A 14,317-nucleotide genomic window follows, 5' to 3' on the forward strand; every position below is an offset into this window, starting at 1 on the left:
CCACAAAATGACTCGCAAATGCCTCACAGCTGATGTCCAATTGGCTACTGTTTTGTTGCCCTTCAACCAGGGCAGTGAGTGATCGAACTACCTTAAACAATTGAGCCAGGCGTGAGTCTGCAGATGCTATGGTAGCCGAGTAAAAATTGCGTTTTACTGACTTCACCGCCATCTCATAGACCTTCATCTGCATTCTATAAGATGTTCTCGAGGCTTTGTCACAAGTCTTCCTCCAAACTTGCTCTAGCCATCTCAGTTCCCGTTTCTTGTCGCGAAGCTCCTCAGTGTACCAGGGGGCCCGCTTGAGACGGGACCGGAGAGGGCGTCGGGGAGCTGTCTCATCAATGGCAGTCAGCAGTCTATTATGCCAGTCACTGACCAGGCCATTGAGAGAAGAGCCGGGAGGCATTGGTAGTACGTTCATCTTTACTGTGGCTATACGAGCAGACCATGAAATCGTCAGCTTAGACCAGCGTTCGCTGGCAGGGGCTCATGGGAATTGTAGTTCATGGACATCTGGAGGGCCGCAGTGTGACTACCCCTGGCTTAGACCATTGTGCTAAATCTTGTTTAATCAGCCTCCATAACTTCCCGTAATTATTTATCATAAGCTCTGACGGATCTCTGCTCAGATATACCCCCAGATATTTAATCATTTTAGATATTTAATCATCACATCCAAAGTTATATAGTCTACCTGTCTGACATTTCTTGCAGTAAAATTTTAGTTTTAGATCTATTACCCCTGTACCCAGCATATGAGCCAAAAACACTTATCAGATCAAAGAGAACTGGGATAGATGTCGAAGGTTCAGTTAGAAAGCAAACTACGTCGTCTGCGTAACATTTCAGCTTGAACTCCTCCGACAATATTATCAGAAGTCCGTATTTTAGTATCAAGCATCTCTAGAATCAAATTAAACTGTAGTGGCGATAACGGGTGTCCTTGCCGAACACCATTTCTTAACATACAGTTAACATGCATTTCACTAGTATTCTCACCTCTTGTGTAGAATATATGCTTGCAACCAGATTGAAAAAAGTATTTCCACAATCCATTCTTCACAGAGTTTCCATTAAGAAATTCCAATAAACACTGTCGAATGCCTTTTCTGCTTTGAGGAATAGATCAGCAATTTTAAGTCTCTGATGACAAGCGAAGTAATCAGGGACTTCCCATGGACATCTGGCGAGCTGAAGTCTGGCCACTCCTGCACTACCCCACACGTTCAATGCCTTTCCTCCCTTCTACTGAAGGAACATAGAGAATGTGGCACCTTCTTTAGAGCTCCGTGGAATTTGACCCCCCCCCCCTTGTCCAATCCTTTTCAAACTTTGCGGGGAGGGGAGTGAGGAGAGGCACGAGTTGCTATGATTCTGATTTGGTGTCTACCTCAAAAAGAGCCCGCTCACCCCCAAATTGGTTTTCCATTATACTTTAGCAATTTGTTTAGTAAACAATATACCTCATGTTAATCCTATGTCCTAGTACAGTTCTTCAAGGTCATGCTCCTTTTTATCTATGGGACTGCCTATCTTTCTATGTTCTGCCACAACAATTCCACTCATATCAGCAGACCTGTCAAATATTATATTATATTGACCATAGCAGCCATTTGTTATTCATTTTATGAAACAGAGATTGCTAAAATTCCAAATGAAAAAATAAAGCACTAGAAAGCTATCTGTGGCCAGAAGCATGCCAGCACTAAAAATCGGTTTCCCAATTACACCAACCTGAACTCAAAGCCCCGAGTGGTGTTGCCTGGTAGCCAAGCTAAGTCTGAAAATGCAGTAAGCCCTCAACTCCCCAGGGGTTTTCTTGTGTTCAAAAAACCACCAATCAGTGTCAACAATATCTGATGGCTTTTTTTTGGGGGGGGGGGTTCATGCTGGTGTTGATGATTTTGATGTTTTGGTTGGTCGTTGGGGATATATAAAGGTCAAAAATAAAATTATTGTATTTATAAGCCACTCCCTCTACCATACTGGATTCCATGGGGGCCCCTACCTGATGGCCAACCTGCTCTTAGATGCAACAAAGCAGCTGCCCTCCCACCACCCTTTAGAATCGTCACAGAGCACTTCTGTGTGGTTTAATCGCTCACCTCTCTAGTTCAAAGGAACACAAGCTGCAACATTTGCAGTCTTTCGTCTACTCAAGACCCTGAGGGAGTCTTTGCTGGACCGGAGAGCCAATACCAAGCTAAGCAGACCAGCCATCTGAGGCATTCTCACTACTGCCCAACTTTCTCTGTTTCTTAGGGCTTTATCAAGTTTCTGCATGAAACACCAGAATTTCCTAAATCCTGTGTATGTACCACAAGTGCAACCAGTGCTCAGAAGGTCTAGGGAAATATGCTAGTTGTGTGACCTCACCATCTACTAGCCAGGCATCTCTCATGTGGCCCTTTAAACTGAAGTGATTGGCAGGACCCTTTGGCAAATAAAATTACAGGAATAAGCTTTAGATGTCTCCTATGCACTGGAGATGGAGAGGGCAAGAAAGGAGAGATCGGTAGGAACTAAAAGGTTTCAGTCTGTAGGAGAGCACCAAAGTACAACATCAAAATTATTTAAATAATAATGCAAATTATGAACCATGTACATTTTGTTCTACGGCACAATTTATTCTGCTTCTGAGGTGTGTGCTGTTAATTAAAAAATACAAAACAAACAAACCACATACTAAGTGTATTTGAAGGAAAGAAGGCTTTGGGATTCCATGGAAAAAATGTGGGAGTTAAAATGGTGTAAGTAAAATAGATTTTAAAACCAACTCTAACCAGTGATAGTAGCAATTAAGTTCTCAGACAGGTCAGGGCAGTGTCTGCATGAGCAGATTAAAAACCCTTTTACTTGTTTTTCTAGCCGGGGCTCAGAAAAATCCCTGGTGGATCCCTACGGGCCAAATCAGATTTGAACAGACTGCCATCTTTGCTGATTCATGTCTGGCTCCCTCCTGTACAAACTTGTCTTCTGAGTCAGGCTGTTCATCCATCTAGCTCAGCTTTCTCTGGCTCTCAGAACTTACTGAAGGTGGATAAGCAGCAATCGGAAGGGAGTCTCCAGCAGATATGTGGCTTTTAAAACCCTTGTTATAGAGCTTTGTTTTTTAACTAAAAAAACATATCAGACTTCAGCACGCAGAGCATGGCTTGACCCTCCAGGGGCCCACAATGCTTATGAAAGAAATGTGGCTTCATATGACAATGAGGATCCCCTCCCCAACAAACATAGCAGGGGATGGAAAGTGTTGTCAAGCCAAAGCTGATTTATGTTGGGTGTTCAAGGCAAGAGACATTCAGAGGTGTTTTGCCACTGCCTGCATAGCAACTGTGGACTTCTTTGGTGGTCTCCCATCAAAATATCGACCAGCGTCCACCCCTGAGTAGCTTCTGAGATCAGGTTAGCCTGGACCATTTAGTCCAGGGCAAAAGACATTTAGAGGTGGTCTGCCATTGCCTGCCTCTGTGTAGCAATCCTGAACTTCCTTGGTGGTCTCCCATCCAAGTACCAATCAGGGCACACCCTGCTCAGCGTCTGAAATGAAGCTAGCATGGGCCATCCAGACAGGGCAGCATAAGCAGCAACAATTTAGACAGAAGCTATGCCGAAGCTAAAACTACCAACTAGGTCTGAGGCAGCATCACATAACCCCTCCCATGTAAAAATGCCCCAAGGGGCTCAAATACCAGACAGAAGCTAGGCTTTGTGGCCTAAATGTTTGGCTTTTGTACAAAGTTTTATGCAATATTGGTGCAGATTTGACAAGTGTTGAAAAAACTCAGGAGCCTCAACTTCCAGTGCTCGGGTGAGGTTGTTAGTACATGCAGAAGACCTTGGAAAAGGCTGCTGGTTCACTGCAGAAGACCTTGCAACAATATCAAGTAGTTGAAGATGCTGTTCCCATATCGTAGTAAGACAGCAGCTCCCTTAAGGCTGCACTGTGAGTTCATGACAGATGCAAGAGACAGCAAGCAGGTCTGTGGGGGTTGCATGAATGGAATGCCCTTGTCTAGATGAGAGGGATGTGTCCACCAACGTAGTTCTCTGGACAAGTGCTCTAGAATGTGTATCAGTCTCTGCCTCCTGCAAGAAATATCATGCTGGTACAGGAGGAGCAGCCACTGAAGTAGCCGTGTGTGGAATCGTACCCAGGGAACCATGTCAATGGTCAAAATCATCAGGCTGTGAATGGCCGTGAAATGCATGAGATCTAATGATCGTTGTTTGCGCAGCTGAGACACTAGAAGTGCAATTTGCACTGTTTCTCTACTGGGTGAAAGACCCAGACCAGACGGGTACAAATTCGGGCTTCGAGGTGAACCAAGTCCTCTGTGGGTTCCAGTTGGCTTTTGTCTCTGTTTAATAGGAATCCATGTTACTTGAGAAAAGAGACGCAGCATGCCGTCTTCCCATCCTCGGCCCGTAAAAGCAGGCCCATAATTATGGGTAGATATAGATTCCAGAGAGTCTGAGCCATGCCACTAGGGCCACCATAATCTTGGTGAAAACCCGTAGGGCCGAGAAGAGGCCGAAAGGAAGGGCCGTGTATTGGAAGCGGCATTCCTTGTAGAAAAAACGGAGGAAACGTCGGGGTTCCTTGTGTATAGGTACTTGCAGGTATGCCTCCTTGAGATCTAGTGAGGTGAGTAGGCCTGCTGTCTGTAAAATTTGTAGTATGTGACGCAGGGACTCCACCCGAAAGCGCCACGTCCTCACCCAGCGGTTGAAGTTGAACACTGCTCTCCAGTCTCCAGATTTCTTGGGTACTGAGAGTACACCCCAGTGAAGTGTTAGTCTGGGGGCACTTCCTCTATCACCCTGATGTGGAGTAGGTGTTGAATGGCCTGGGTCAGTAATCTCCTTTGATGAGATGACATGGGATTTAGGCAGGAAGCTTCTGGGTGGAAGGGATGTGAATTCTATGCGGTACCCATCGGAGATCATGGAGATGACCCACTGGTCCAAAGCTGACCGGCTCTAAGCCTCTCTGAAAAATAGAAGTTGGCCGCCCACTGCATAGTCAGGTGGTGGTCTTTCGGGCCTGTTGGCCTTTGTCTTATTTGAAAGGTTGTGTGCTTCTGGGGGTAAAATGAGGTCTCTTTTTGGAGCCTGGAATCCTCGGAAATCTCTAGTGTCTCTTCCATGGCCAGAGCCACGGGAGGGGCGAAAGGACTGCACCCTCAGGTACTGGTTGTCCCTATCTCTGGTTGCACTGGATGTGGATGGCATGGCTGTCTTTTTCTCCTTGGTTTCTACCAGGACCTTTTCCAAGTTTGCTTCCCCGAACAACGCGCTGCCAGAGAACTTAATGGTAGAGAGAGTACTCTTGGAAGTGGAGTCCACCTTCCAGTGTCCCAACCACGTTTCTGAGAATTGTAATGCCAGCCACCTGGGCCCTGGACCTAAACGGTATGGCATCTTGGGAAGTGTCGGCAGCAAACGATGGGTTGTTATGCGGCCATGGAGTAGAAATCTGTGCCATGGAGCAAGTCATCTGCCCGGGTAACAATGGCCCTGGAGAAATTGGGACAGGGTGGCAGATGCACAAATGGCCATCGAGGCGGACTCATGCGCCTTCTTTAGAGCACTTTTGTTCTTCCTGTCAACTGAGTCCCAAAGTGCGTTGTTGCCATCCTTGAGGAGCACTGCTCCAGAATGAAGAGCCGCCACAGGAGCATCAATGAGTAGTATCTTGAGGTCTTCCACTGCCTCCTCTGTCACAGCGTAGAGCTTCTTGGCAACGAAGGTCAGTTATGTGCCTCCCCCTGGGATGGCCCATTCAACTTGGATGACATCATCAAAGTGGTCTGGGTCTGAGTTAGGACAGGTTTCTTAAAGCCCCTGGCCTTAAGATGCTGCTGACCTGGGTTTCTCTTGAATCTCCATCTTGTAATTAAGGGTGGAGATGACTTTGGGAAGGATGTGTGGAAGATATTCCGGTGCAAAAAGCCCAGTGGAAGATTCCTTCGCAGCTTGCTCATGTCCTGACAACTCACCCTCCTCCCCTTTCCAACAAGAGGTTTGACTTGGAGGCCACTGAAGGTTGGTCCCCTTCAGAGGAATGGTGCCTGATTCTATGGTGCTGAATGTCTATGTCGGTGAGTGGCCTGAGCGAGGCAGTGGCACCCCCACTGCCCCCTGAGAGGGCCTCCTCGTCCTCCAAAGCTTCGGAGACTTCTGGCTACCTCTTGCGTGTGGCCCTGCTCACTCTATGCCTCCTAGGTTGCACAACCCCATCTCTGGCCAAATAAGGGTGGAGGAAATCTCTGTGCTCCTGATAGTCTGCAGTGGAATAGGTCTTTAGGGTCCTGAGCCTCTTCCAGCGCAGGAACTCAAGAAAGAACTCTTGTTCCTGGACTTCCTCACCCTCCCAGGGACTGGAGGGCTGGTGGTAGCAGGAGGTGGTTGGGTACTCCGCCCCAGGTGCCCCTGGGGTCTGAATGTGGAGCACGCTGTTTGCCAGGCCTCCCATTCATGTGAGTCACTATGAATAGGCTCCCAGCCAGGGCCCATGAAAAGGTTGGGCACTATGTTTTGGGGACGCATGGGCAGCGAAATCTTGTCTCTGCCGGCCCAGTTGAGTCTGGCTCTGTGGTTTTCCCTGCTCTGGGACCATCCAGCCTAGCTCCCAGGAGTGGGAAGAAGAAGAATTGATTCTTATATGCCGCTTTTCTCTACCTGAAGGAGGCTCAAAGCGGCTAACATTCACCTTCCCTGTCCTCTCCCCACAACAGACACCCTGTGGGGTGGGTGAGGCTGAGAGAGCCCTGATATTCCTGCTTGGTCAGAACAGCTTTCTCAGTGCTGTGGCAAGCCCAAGGCCACTCAGCTGGCTGCATGTGGGGGAGGAGCGGGGAATCAAACCCCGCTTGCCAGATTAGAAGTCCGCCGTACTAACCACTACACCAAACTGGCTCTGAAGGGGGGGAATGCTGAAGTCACTGCCAGGCAAAGGGGGCTCACTGGCCCCTCAAGACTCCCACAGTGATCCGGCATTGCCTGCTCCCAGGTGTGATTGTGCTGTGGGTCCTTGAGATGGGCCCTCCAGAGAGTGCTGTGCCGCCGATAGCTGGGCTCATGTCTGGTCCCCTCTTTCTGTTCACCGGCTGCTCTGAGGCTGCGCCGTGGCTTGACTCTTCCTCCTGGGTTCAGCTTTCTTCTCTGCCTTCTTTGTCTTCTGGCATGTTTGGAAGGCGGGCTGGAATCCTTCTCTGGAGCTGGCTGATCATGTTCCATGGAGATTTGAAGAGTCCTTTCCTCCTGAGAATCCTTCCCCGGGTTTTTGGTCATGCAGCTTTGCAGCGGCTGGAGCCAGCTGGCCCTTCACTGCTCGTAGCCCCTGTAAAAACCCAGGAAAGGCTAGAACTGGGTTGCGTAGAAATTAAAAGCCTTTGTTCCTTTGAGGCTTTTTGCCTTAATCTTTCAGTGCTGCTGAAGTGTTGCTCTAAGCGTCCTATCTAGAGGCCACTCAGGTAGCAGTCAAAATTGGCTCCTCTCATGACAGCCGCTGTCAGTCAGGCAGCACTGGCCTAGCTGTCCCTCCTGTGGCACCCACTGACACCTCCCCTAACATCTACCAAATATTTCTAGAAAGTGGGTGGGGCCATATCAGCCTTCCGCCCAGCAGGGCTTGTCATTGGCTTGTCATTGGCTAAAATGTTGCCCCACCAGCAGCTGCCACCAGAGCACAAGGATCTTCACGGCATGACTGACAGCGAACTCTGTGTATCCACCTCCCAAAGTTTAAATATGTTTATTGAAGTTTAAAATGGGTTCATATAAACATCCTGTTCAATGAAACGTCTGGTAGTTATGTTGAAGAGTTGCAATTAGAGACTTATGCATAACCTCACTCCCCAGAAGTTTGTGGCCAGGTCCTCTTCCCGAGGCAGACGTTTTATAGTTGCGTTCATCACCCCTTGTCAAAACTCGAAAGGTCCTCCCACATTTGGGGACCCCAATCTAAAAGGATCAGCACTCAGAATATTGAGCGGCTTTGTGTTCACACTGAGAACGGCATGCCTGTGCCGGGTTCTGCACTTTCAGGGTCTCTGAGAAATGCTTACTCAGTGCCTGAGCACGTGTTTCCATGTTGCTCACCAACAATTAAGTTAATCATACAAAACATACAGTGTAAATCAGCGGTCCGCAAGCTTCCGCTTGCCACGGACCGCCGCGGCGAACTGGTGGGAGAGGGCAGCCCAGGGGCCCGCGCATGCGCGGCAGCCCCAGCGCAAACACGCGTGCGCAACAGTCCGCGCATGCGCGTTTGCACTGCCGCCATGCTGGCGGCTGATTAGCTTGCGGCTCAGCAAGCTTCTCTTCTCTTCCCTCCCCTCCCGAAGCGAGAAGCTTGCCGGGCCGCAAGCTAATCGGCCGCTTTGGCGGCCGATTTGCTCGCGGCCTGGCGAGCTTCTCGCTTCGGGGGGGGAGGGAAGAAGGAGCCGCAGCCCGGCACCAAGCCGCAGCCCGCGGGTTGGGGACCACTGGTGTAAATGATCCATGTCAGGCCACAAGCAGGTTTGACAAACAGCAGAGATCCCTCTTGGACCAGCAATCCACAACTCTCACATATCTCTAACGTATCCCATTATAGGCCTGAGTTAATACCAAGAAGGGAGAGGACCAAGGATCCTACATAACTTGACCTGCTGAGAAAAGCAGACAGACACAGAAAGCCAGACCAGAAAACTTACCTCCAGAGTGGTCAGCATCCACTTCTGCTGGCCAAGGCTGCTCGTGCCGTAGATCCAAGCAGTCCTCTCTCAGCACTCCATTGCTATAGGGCACCCTATTTTCAGGAAGTGTGGGGGATGGAGGTTTCTTGCTCGGTAAAGAACTGTGCTCTGAGTCTTTGATTGTGGACATGCTCCACGAATTCAGCCGCTGCCGTGAAACTGAAGAAGAGCCATTTGTCAAAAGGTCCTCTGTGCTCACCACATCTTCTGAGCTGCAAGAACTGCAGCCAGAAACCTCTGTCACAGCAGGACCTTCTTTGAGCTCCCCCCTATGGTTTGTGACCATGGCAGGCTCACCAGCAAACTGCTCAGCACACATAGAGTCCCTGGGCCTGCTGTGACTTGGGTTGGCCAAGAGGCCATGCATTAAGTGGCTTGAGAACGTCGTGGGATGGTGGGTGCTCTCTTCCATCAAGGGAACAGATCCTGCCACCTTCTTCTCAGAGATACAGTCATTACTCTTGCTGGACTCCACTTGGCTAACAGCTCCTGAAGACATCTTTTCCAGTGGTTTGTCAATATGGCTTGCTGCCATTTGACAAAGCCTGTCGCTCATGTCACTGACTGAACTGGAAAGCACTTCCTCAGTGGCTGCTAAGATGACTTGAGAAATTATATGTATGGCTACCTGTTCAATTTTCTCAACTTCCTCTTCATCCAAGCTTAAGTCTCCAGTCCTCTTCTTCTCCAAGGGGTTCCCCAATGACTCTTCTAAACAAGGTGATTCCACCAATGGCAGCTGGGTCCTGACCTGACTAGAATCTGGCTTGCCCCCAGCAGTAACATCAACACTATGCGAGTCGTTGGTCATTTGTGAGATACGGGAAAGCTCTTGTGCAGGAAACCCAAGCTCACCTTGGGACATCACCATGATATCCAGTTTTTTACTGTCGTCAGATTCAGTCGTAGTTCCTGTTAGGACTGGAAGGTCTCCAGAGGAATCAAAGCTCTGAGTTCTCTGGTCTGAAGGGGCTGCCCTTATGGGTGGTGAAAGGCTGGGAATCAATGCTATTTTAGCAGAACACTTTGTTTCTGAAGGCAGAGTAAACTTGCTGTTGGACAGAGCATCTTCCCCAGAGACATGGCCTGTCTTGGGAGAGCCTATCCTACATTCTTCCAAGCTGGTTAAGTCTTGTCTGTCATGATTGCTGGTACGTTCCTTCTTACGTGATGAAAACCACCACCATCCAATGAGTGCCAGCACTCCGGGTATGGCAAAAGGTAGTAAGTTGCGGAAACGTAGAGCCATTTTGAGTATCCTCAGCAATTATACCTAGGAGGCAAAACAAGAAAAATCACATAAGGGGGTTGTATTACTCTAAGTGCTTCACTGGCACCACTTCTAGATTGCTTTCCAGATCTAATCAACTAAGAGTTCAGTTCTCCAGCAGCTTAGAGATTCTACTGCGTGCAGAACCTAAAACTCACTTCAACTGAAATATTGTGTTGTTATTTCTGTTCTAGTATTGTATTAAACTGTTTACACTTCAAGAGATGTCTGATTCACTGATACCTTGATGAGCACAGGGGAGTCTTCAAGTCAAGCAGCATGGAGCAGTGGTTAGGGCAGGACTCTCCAATGCGGCACCCACAGCAGTCAGAAGTCCCCATGGTGCATGCCATGCTTTCCAGGACGAGGGATTGATAAGATCCCCTCATACAACTGAAAGGGTTTCCCAGGGCCACAACAGCAACCACAACAACTGGAGAATCTGGATTACTAGTAAGCTTCTGGGATTTTGGGTCCATTCACCCTTCTCTCCCTCCCCTCACAAGGCTCTTTCTTTCCTTTTATCTGCTTCTGTGATTCTTATGCAAAATGGGGAGGTTTGTTTGGCTCCACCTCCTGCATAAACCATTTTGTATTTGGCACTCACCATCCTCTCTCACAATTCCTAAGGTGCCCAAACAAGCTCAAAAAGGTTGGAGCATCAGAATAACATCAGGAAGACCCAAGTTCAAATACCCACTCTGCCATAGATGCTCACTAAGTGACCATGGGCCTCAGGAAGATAAAATGGAGAACAGAATGATGGATGCCACTTGGGTCCTCACTGGAGAAAAGGGACTATTAATAAGCAAACATTAAAAAAGAAATAAGGTTATTCAGATGGTGCTTTGGGGAGTGGAGCTTCAGTGGGTCTCAAGACCCACTGAATGGGATCAGGTTACAGACTGAGAAGTTCATTTTAGCCTGAAGGGGACTAATTGTCCATTAATAGTTGGGCCCTCCAGAGGAGTAGAAGTCTCAACAGAGGATTATCACTGACACCATAGGAAAAAAGGATTCCCTACAGCTAAGAAGCATCCATGGGGAGATCAGTAGCCACAAGCCATTCACAAGCATTCAGAAATGCCAAGCAACACAGGTTTCAGCATTCCCCCCCCCCCCAAGAATGGGTGAGACCAGCTGGACGTTTAAAGAAGATCCCATTCCAGTTTTGTTTCAATTATGCACCACAGAAGGAATATCAAAAGACCCCCCCCCCACATACACACACATCAAGTGGCAATGATAAGCAGCTGCTTCAAAACAAGAGATGTGGAGTGTCATTCATATCAGATGTAGAAGACTAACATGACCCAATCCATTACACATCCCCATGAACAACACCTTGCACTGTTCTACAGCTCCTTTTTACTCCAACGGGATTCCTGCAAAAGCGCTTACTGGAGGATCATCCATGTGCCTCTGTAGCACCATCAGATGCTCTGGCAGACAATACACAGCCTGGGCAGGGCATATGCAGCTCACCGATGGCTCCTACCACCAGGCATTGCAGGACTCCAAGCCCTTCTGCTCATAGAATCACAGAATCATAGAGTTGGAAGGGGCCATACAGGCCATCTAGTCCAACCCCCTGCTCAATGCAGGATCAGCCCAAAGTAGGAACCAGTTCCTCATAGCAGGAACCAATTTAGCTGTATCAGGGCCCTGGCTGCCAACAAAAAGGACACAATTCTCAGATAAGCTGGCAGAGACTCAAGCACCAGAGACATGTTTTTTTTCCTTTTATACGGCAAACAAAAACAAGCGGTTAGGTTTTGCATGGTGAAACAGCAGTTACTGGAGAGTAAAATGTTCTCTCACTTCTCTGCACAGCCCCAAGACAAAATGAGGCTGCATGACCCTGCAAGTTGCAGCTGCTCTGTAGGAAATCACAATCTTCATCTCACTTAAGTGCTGCCAAATCCTTATCCTCTTACCTCCCTGAAAATTAGATTTCAGACTGTGAGATTTTTACAGTATGGCCACCTTAAGGTTGATTCTGGCCAATGTCATTCTACCCCTAATGTAGTCCAGTCACAGGAAATACAGAATTGTGGCAGCTGACCTCTAAGTCGCTCCATGAAACAATGCTCTCGTTCCATTACAATGCAGAATGGTTGTGTGACCTTGCTGAACTTTATGTCTTAGAATACAAAAGCAGTCAAGCCACACCTAGAAAACAGTTTGCCTTTCTTCTCCATCCAACCCAAAAGAAATCAACTGTTAGGGATTAGCTTTGGCTCATGAAGCACTTCAACATCTCAACACATGTGTCCATCAGACATCCAGGAAGCTTGCTTCCCTTCCGGCGTCCACAATTCCATCTTCCAGATGGCTCACACTGCCAAAACAAGCAAAGAGGCACACTGAAGATTCCAAGAAGTCACCTGTACCCAACACAACAAGATGAACCAAGCTGGCACTGGCAGAGTTGGAATTCCTTGTGAAGAAGCATCACTTTTGACTAGCAGGAGAGAATCTGAGGTGTACAAGTCCAGCTGCCCTGCAAGACAGCCAGGTTAAGTCACCATCCCCTCCCTCTAATTGATCCTCATGTGAGTTTGGCCAACAAATTTCCACAGCGAGTAGCAATCCAGATGCAACAGGCCAGTCAAACGAATCTCTTTCACCCATTACTTGGCTTGATCCTCTCGCCCTTACCAGGAAAGTTTCTAGACCTTTGGACAGAGGTGAAATGTATGGACAAGGATGCCTCATGACATTTCACTGACTGAAAAAAGGAGCTGCAGTGAGGGGGCTACAATGCAATGCATAGTATTCTGCAACTGAGTTAACCCAGTGGATTTTAAAATGACCCAGGCTCCTCCTTTAACACATTTACAGGACACCTTTAAAAAAAGTAGACTAAGGTCGCATACAACAGCTTTACAACAGTTCTGTCAAAGCTCTCTCAGCCCCACCTGCCTATAGACTCCTTTGGGCAATGAACAACTCTTCTGGACAAAGTTAGCAAGGCTTTAGGAACTGCTCCAAAAATTCAAAGGGAAGGGGAGTAAACACAAAGCCCACAGCCCAGTTTCTCCCTGTGCAAGAACATGTGCCACAAAGACATGGAACGGCCCAGTACAAGCCCTGGCCCCCAGGGTTCAAAAGTGGGCACTGCCTCCCCCAGAACTTCAGTTCATCATCAGTTCCGCAACTCTTGCTTTCAGCGAGCTACAGGCTAAACACAGCTGACCTCAGGCCAATACATGTGTGTGGCCTGATAGGAGGAGTGTGAAGATGTGTGGATAGGGGCCACAGTGCTTGCATTTATCAACAAGGAGGCCTGTAAAGAAGAGCAGAGCAAGGAAACTGCCTTCTTCCACTCTATAATGAAGTTTTACAGGATTGGCCTTTAGATAGTGACCGTGAAGGAAAAGAAGGACATCTGGTTTCCACCATCCGCTCAAGGGACAGGGGTACTTTTTTCTGTCTCCTCAGTAGAAGTCACCCTCCCTTCAGTTCAGGTAACTCTGAAAGCCATAGTGATAGCTAGACTTGTATATTGTATATATAATGTGTAACGTTAGCTTAAATGAATAAGAATATTACACAATTAAGACAAGAAGGAATGAGGAAACATTCAAAATGACAATAGATTGATTTGTCCTGCTAGCCGATGACCTGGGAGGGACAAGATGTCTTCCTTTTTCTTGAAGAAGGACCTTTGGCTGGTCTCCTTCTGAAGCAGAGGATGTCTTGTTGGGACCTCCAATAACTGTGTCCAGTTTTCAGATTGGGGTTAGGAGTGTCACCTGTATGCATTATTTGCTGGGAGACTCTTCTGCTGGATGTTGCATCAGCTAATTTGCATATGTTGAACTTACAATACTTGACAGACGTAAAGACGAAGGGCCATTTTGCCACCAGCACTCCATGGTATTGTGTTTTGGCAAAGACTGTATTAGTTGCTGTACTTTTCACAAAGTAGGCTGTTATTTCCCATGGAACGCTAATGGGGTTTGTGTGGATGCGCGTGAAGCTTATAGGCAGCCATAATACACACTTTGGGACAATTTGTTTACTACTGGCCTTGCCAGGTAAGCCTGTAAAATGCAATTGTTATTGTTCTGTTCCTCTTTGAAATGGAAAACATTCCGTGTAGCAGCTAGAAAAGAATTTGGCTTGATTGTGCTGCCGAGCAGGCACCAATATTCATACCTCTAAGATCAAAGACTTTCTCTGGGAAATGTTTTTCCCAAGCATTGTTATGGGCAGGGGGTCCAAGCCTATGTTTGTCTTGGGCTTTCTGTCTAGTGCAGTGGTTCTCAACGTGGAGGTCGGGACCCCTTTGGGG

General features: G+C 47.9%; 1 protein-coding gene across 1 annotated transcript in view; it reads right to left on the reverse strand.

The window, feature by feature from the left end:
* The window catches only part of AKAP1 (A-kinase anchoring protein 1), a 103,999-nt gene that overhangs the window by 41,828 nt on the left and 47,854 nt on the right, over positions 1–14,317 (reverse strand). The window contains exon 2 of the mRNA XM_077311130.1: positions 8,706–10,020. Within this exon, the coding sequence (XP_077167245.1) occupies positions 8,706–9,996 (1,291 nt within the window). The 5' untranslated portion in view covers positions 9,997–10,020. The remainder of the gene's footprint in view (positions 1–8,705; positions 10,021–14,317) is intronic.

Source organism: Paroedura picta, chromosome 15 (genome assembly GCF_049243985.1).
Source record: "Paroedura picta isolate Pp20150507F chromosome 15, Ppicta_v3.0, whole genome shotgun sequence".
Classification (NCBI taxonomy): Eukaryota; Metazoa; Chordata; class Lepidosauria; order Squamata; family Gekkonidae; genus Paroedura; species Paroedura picta.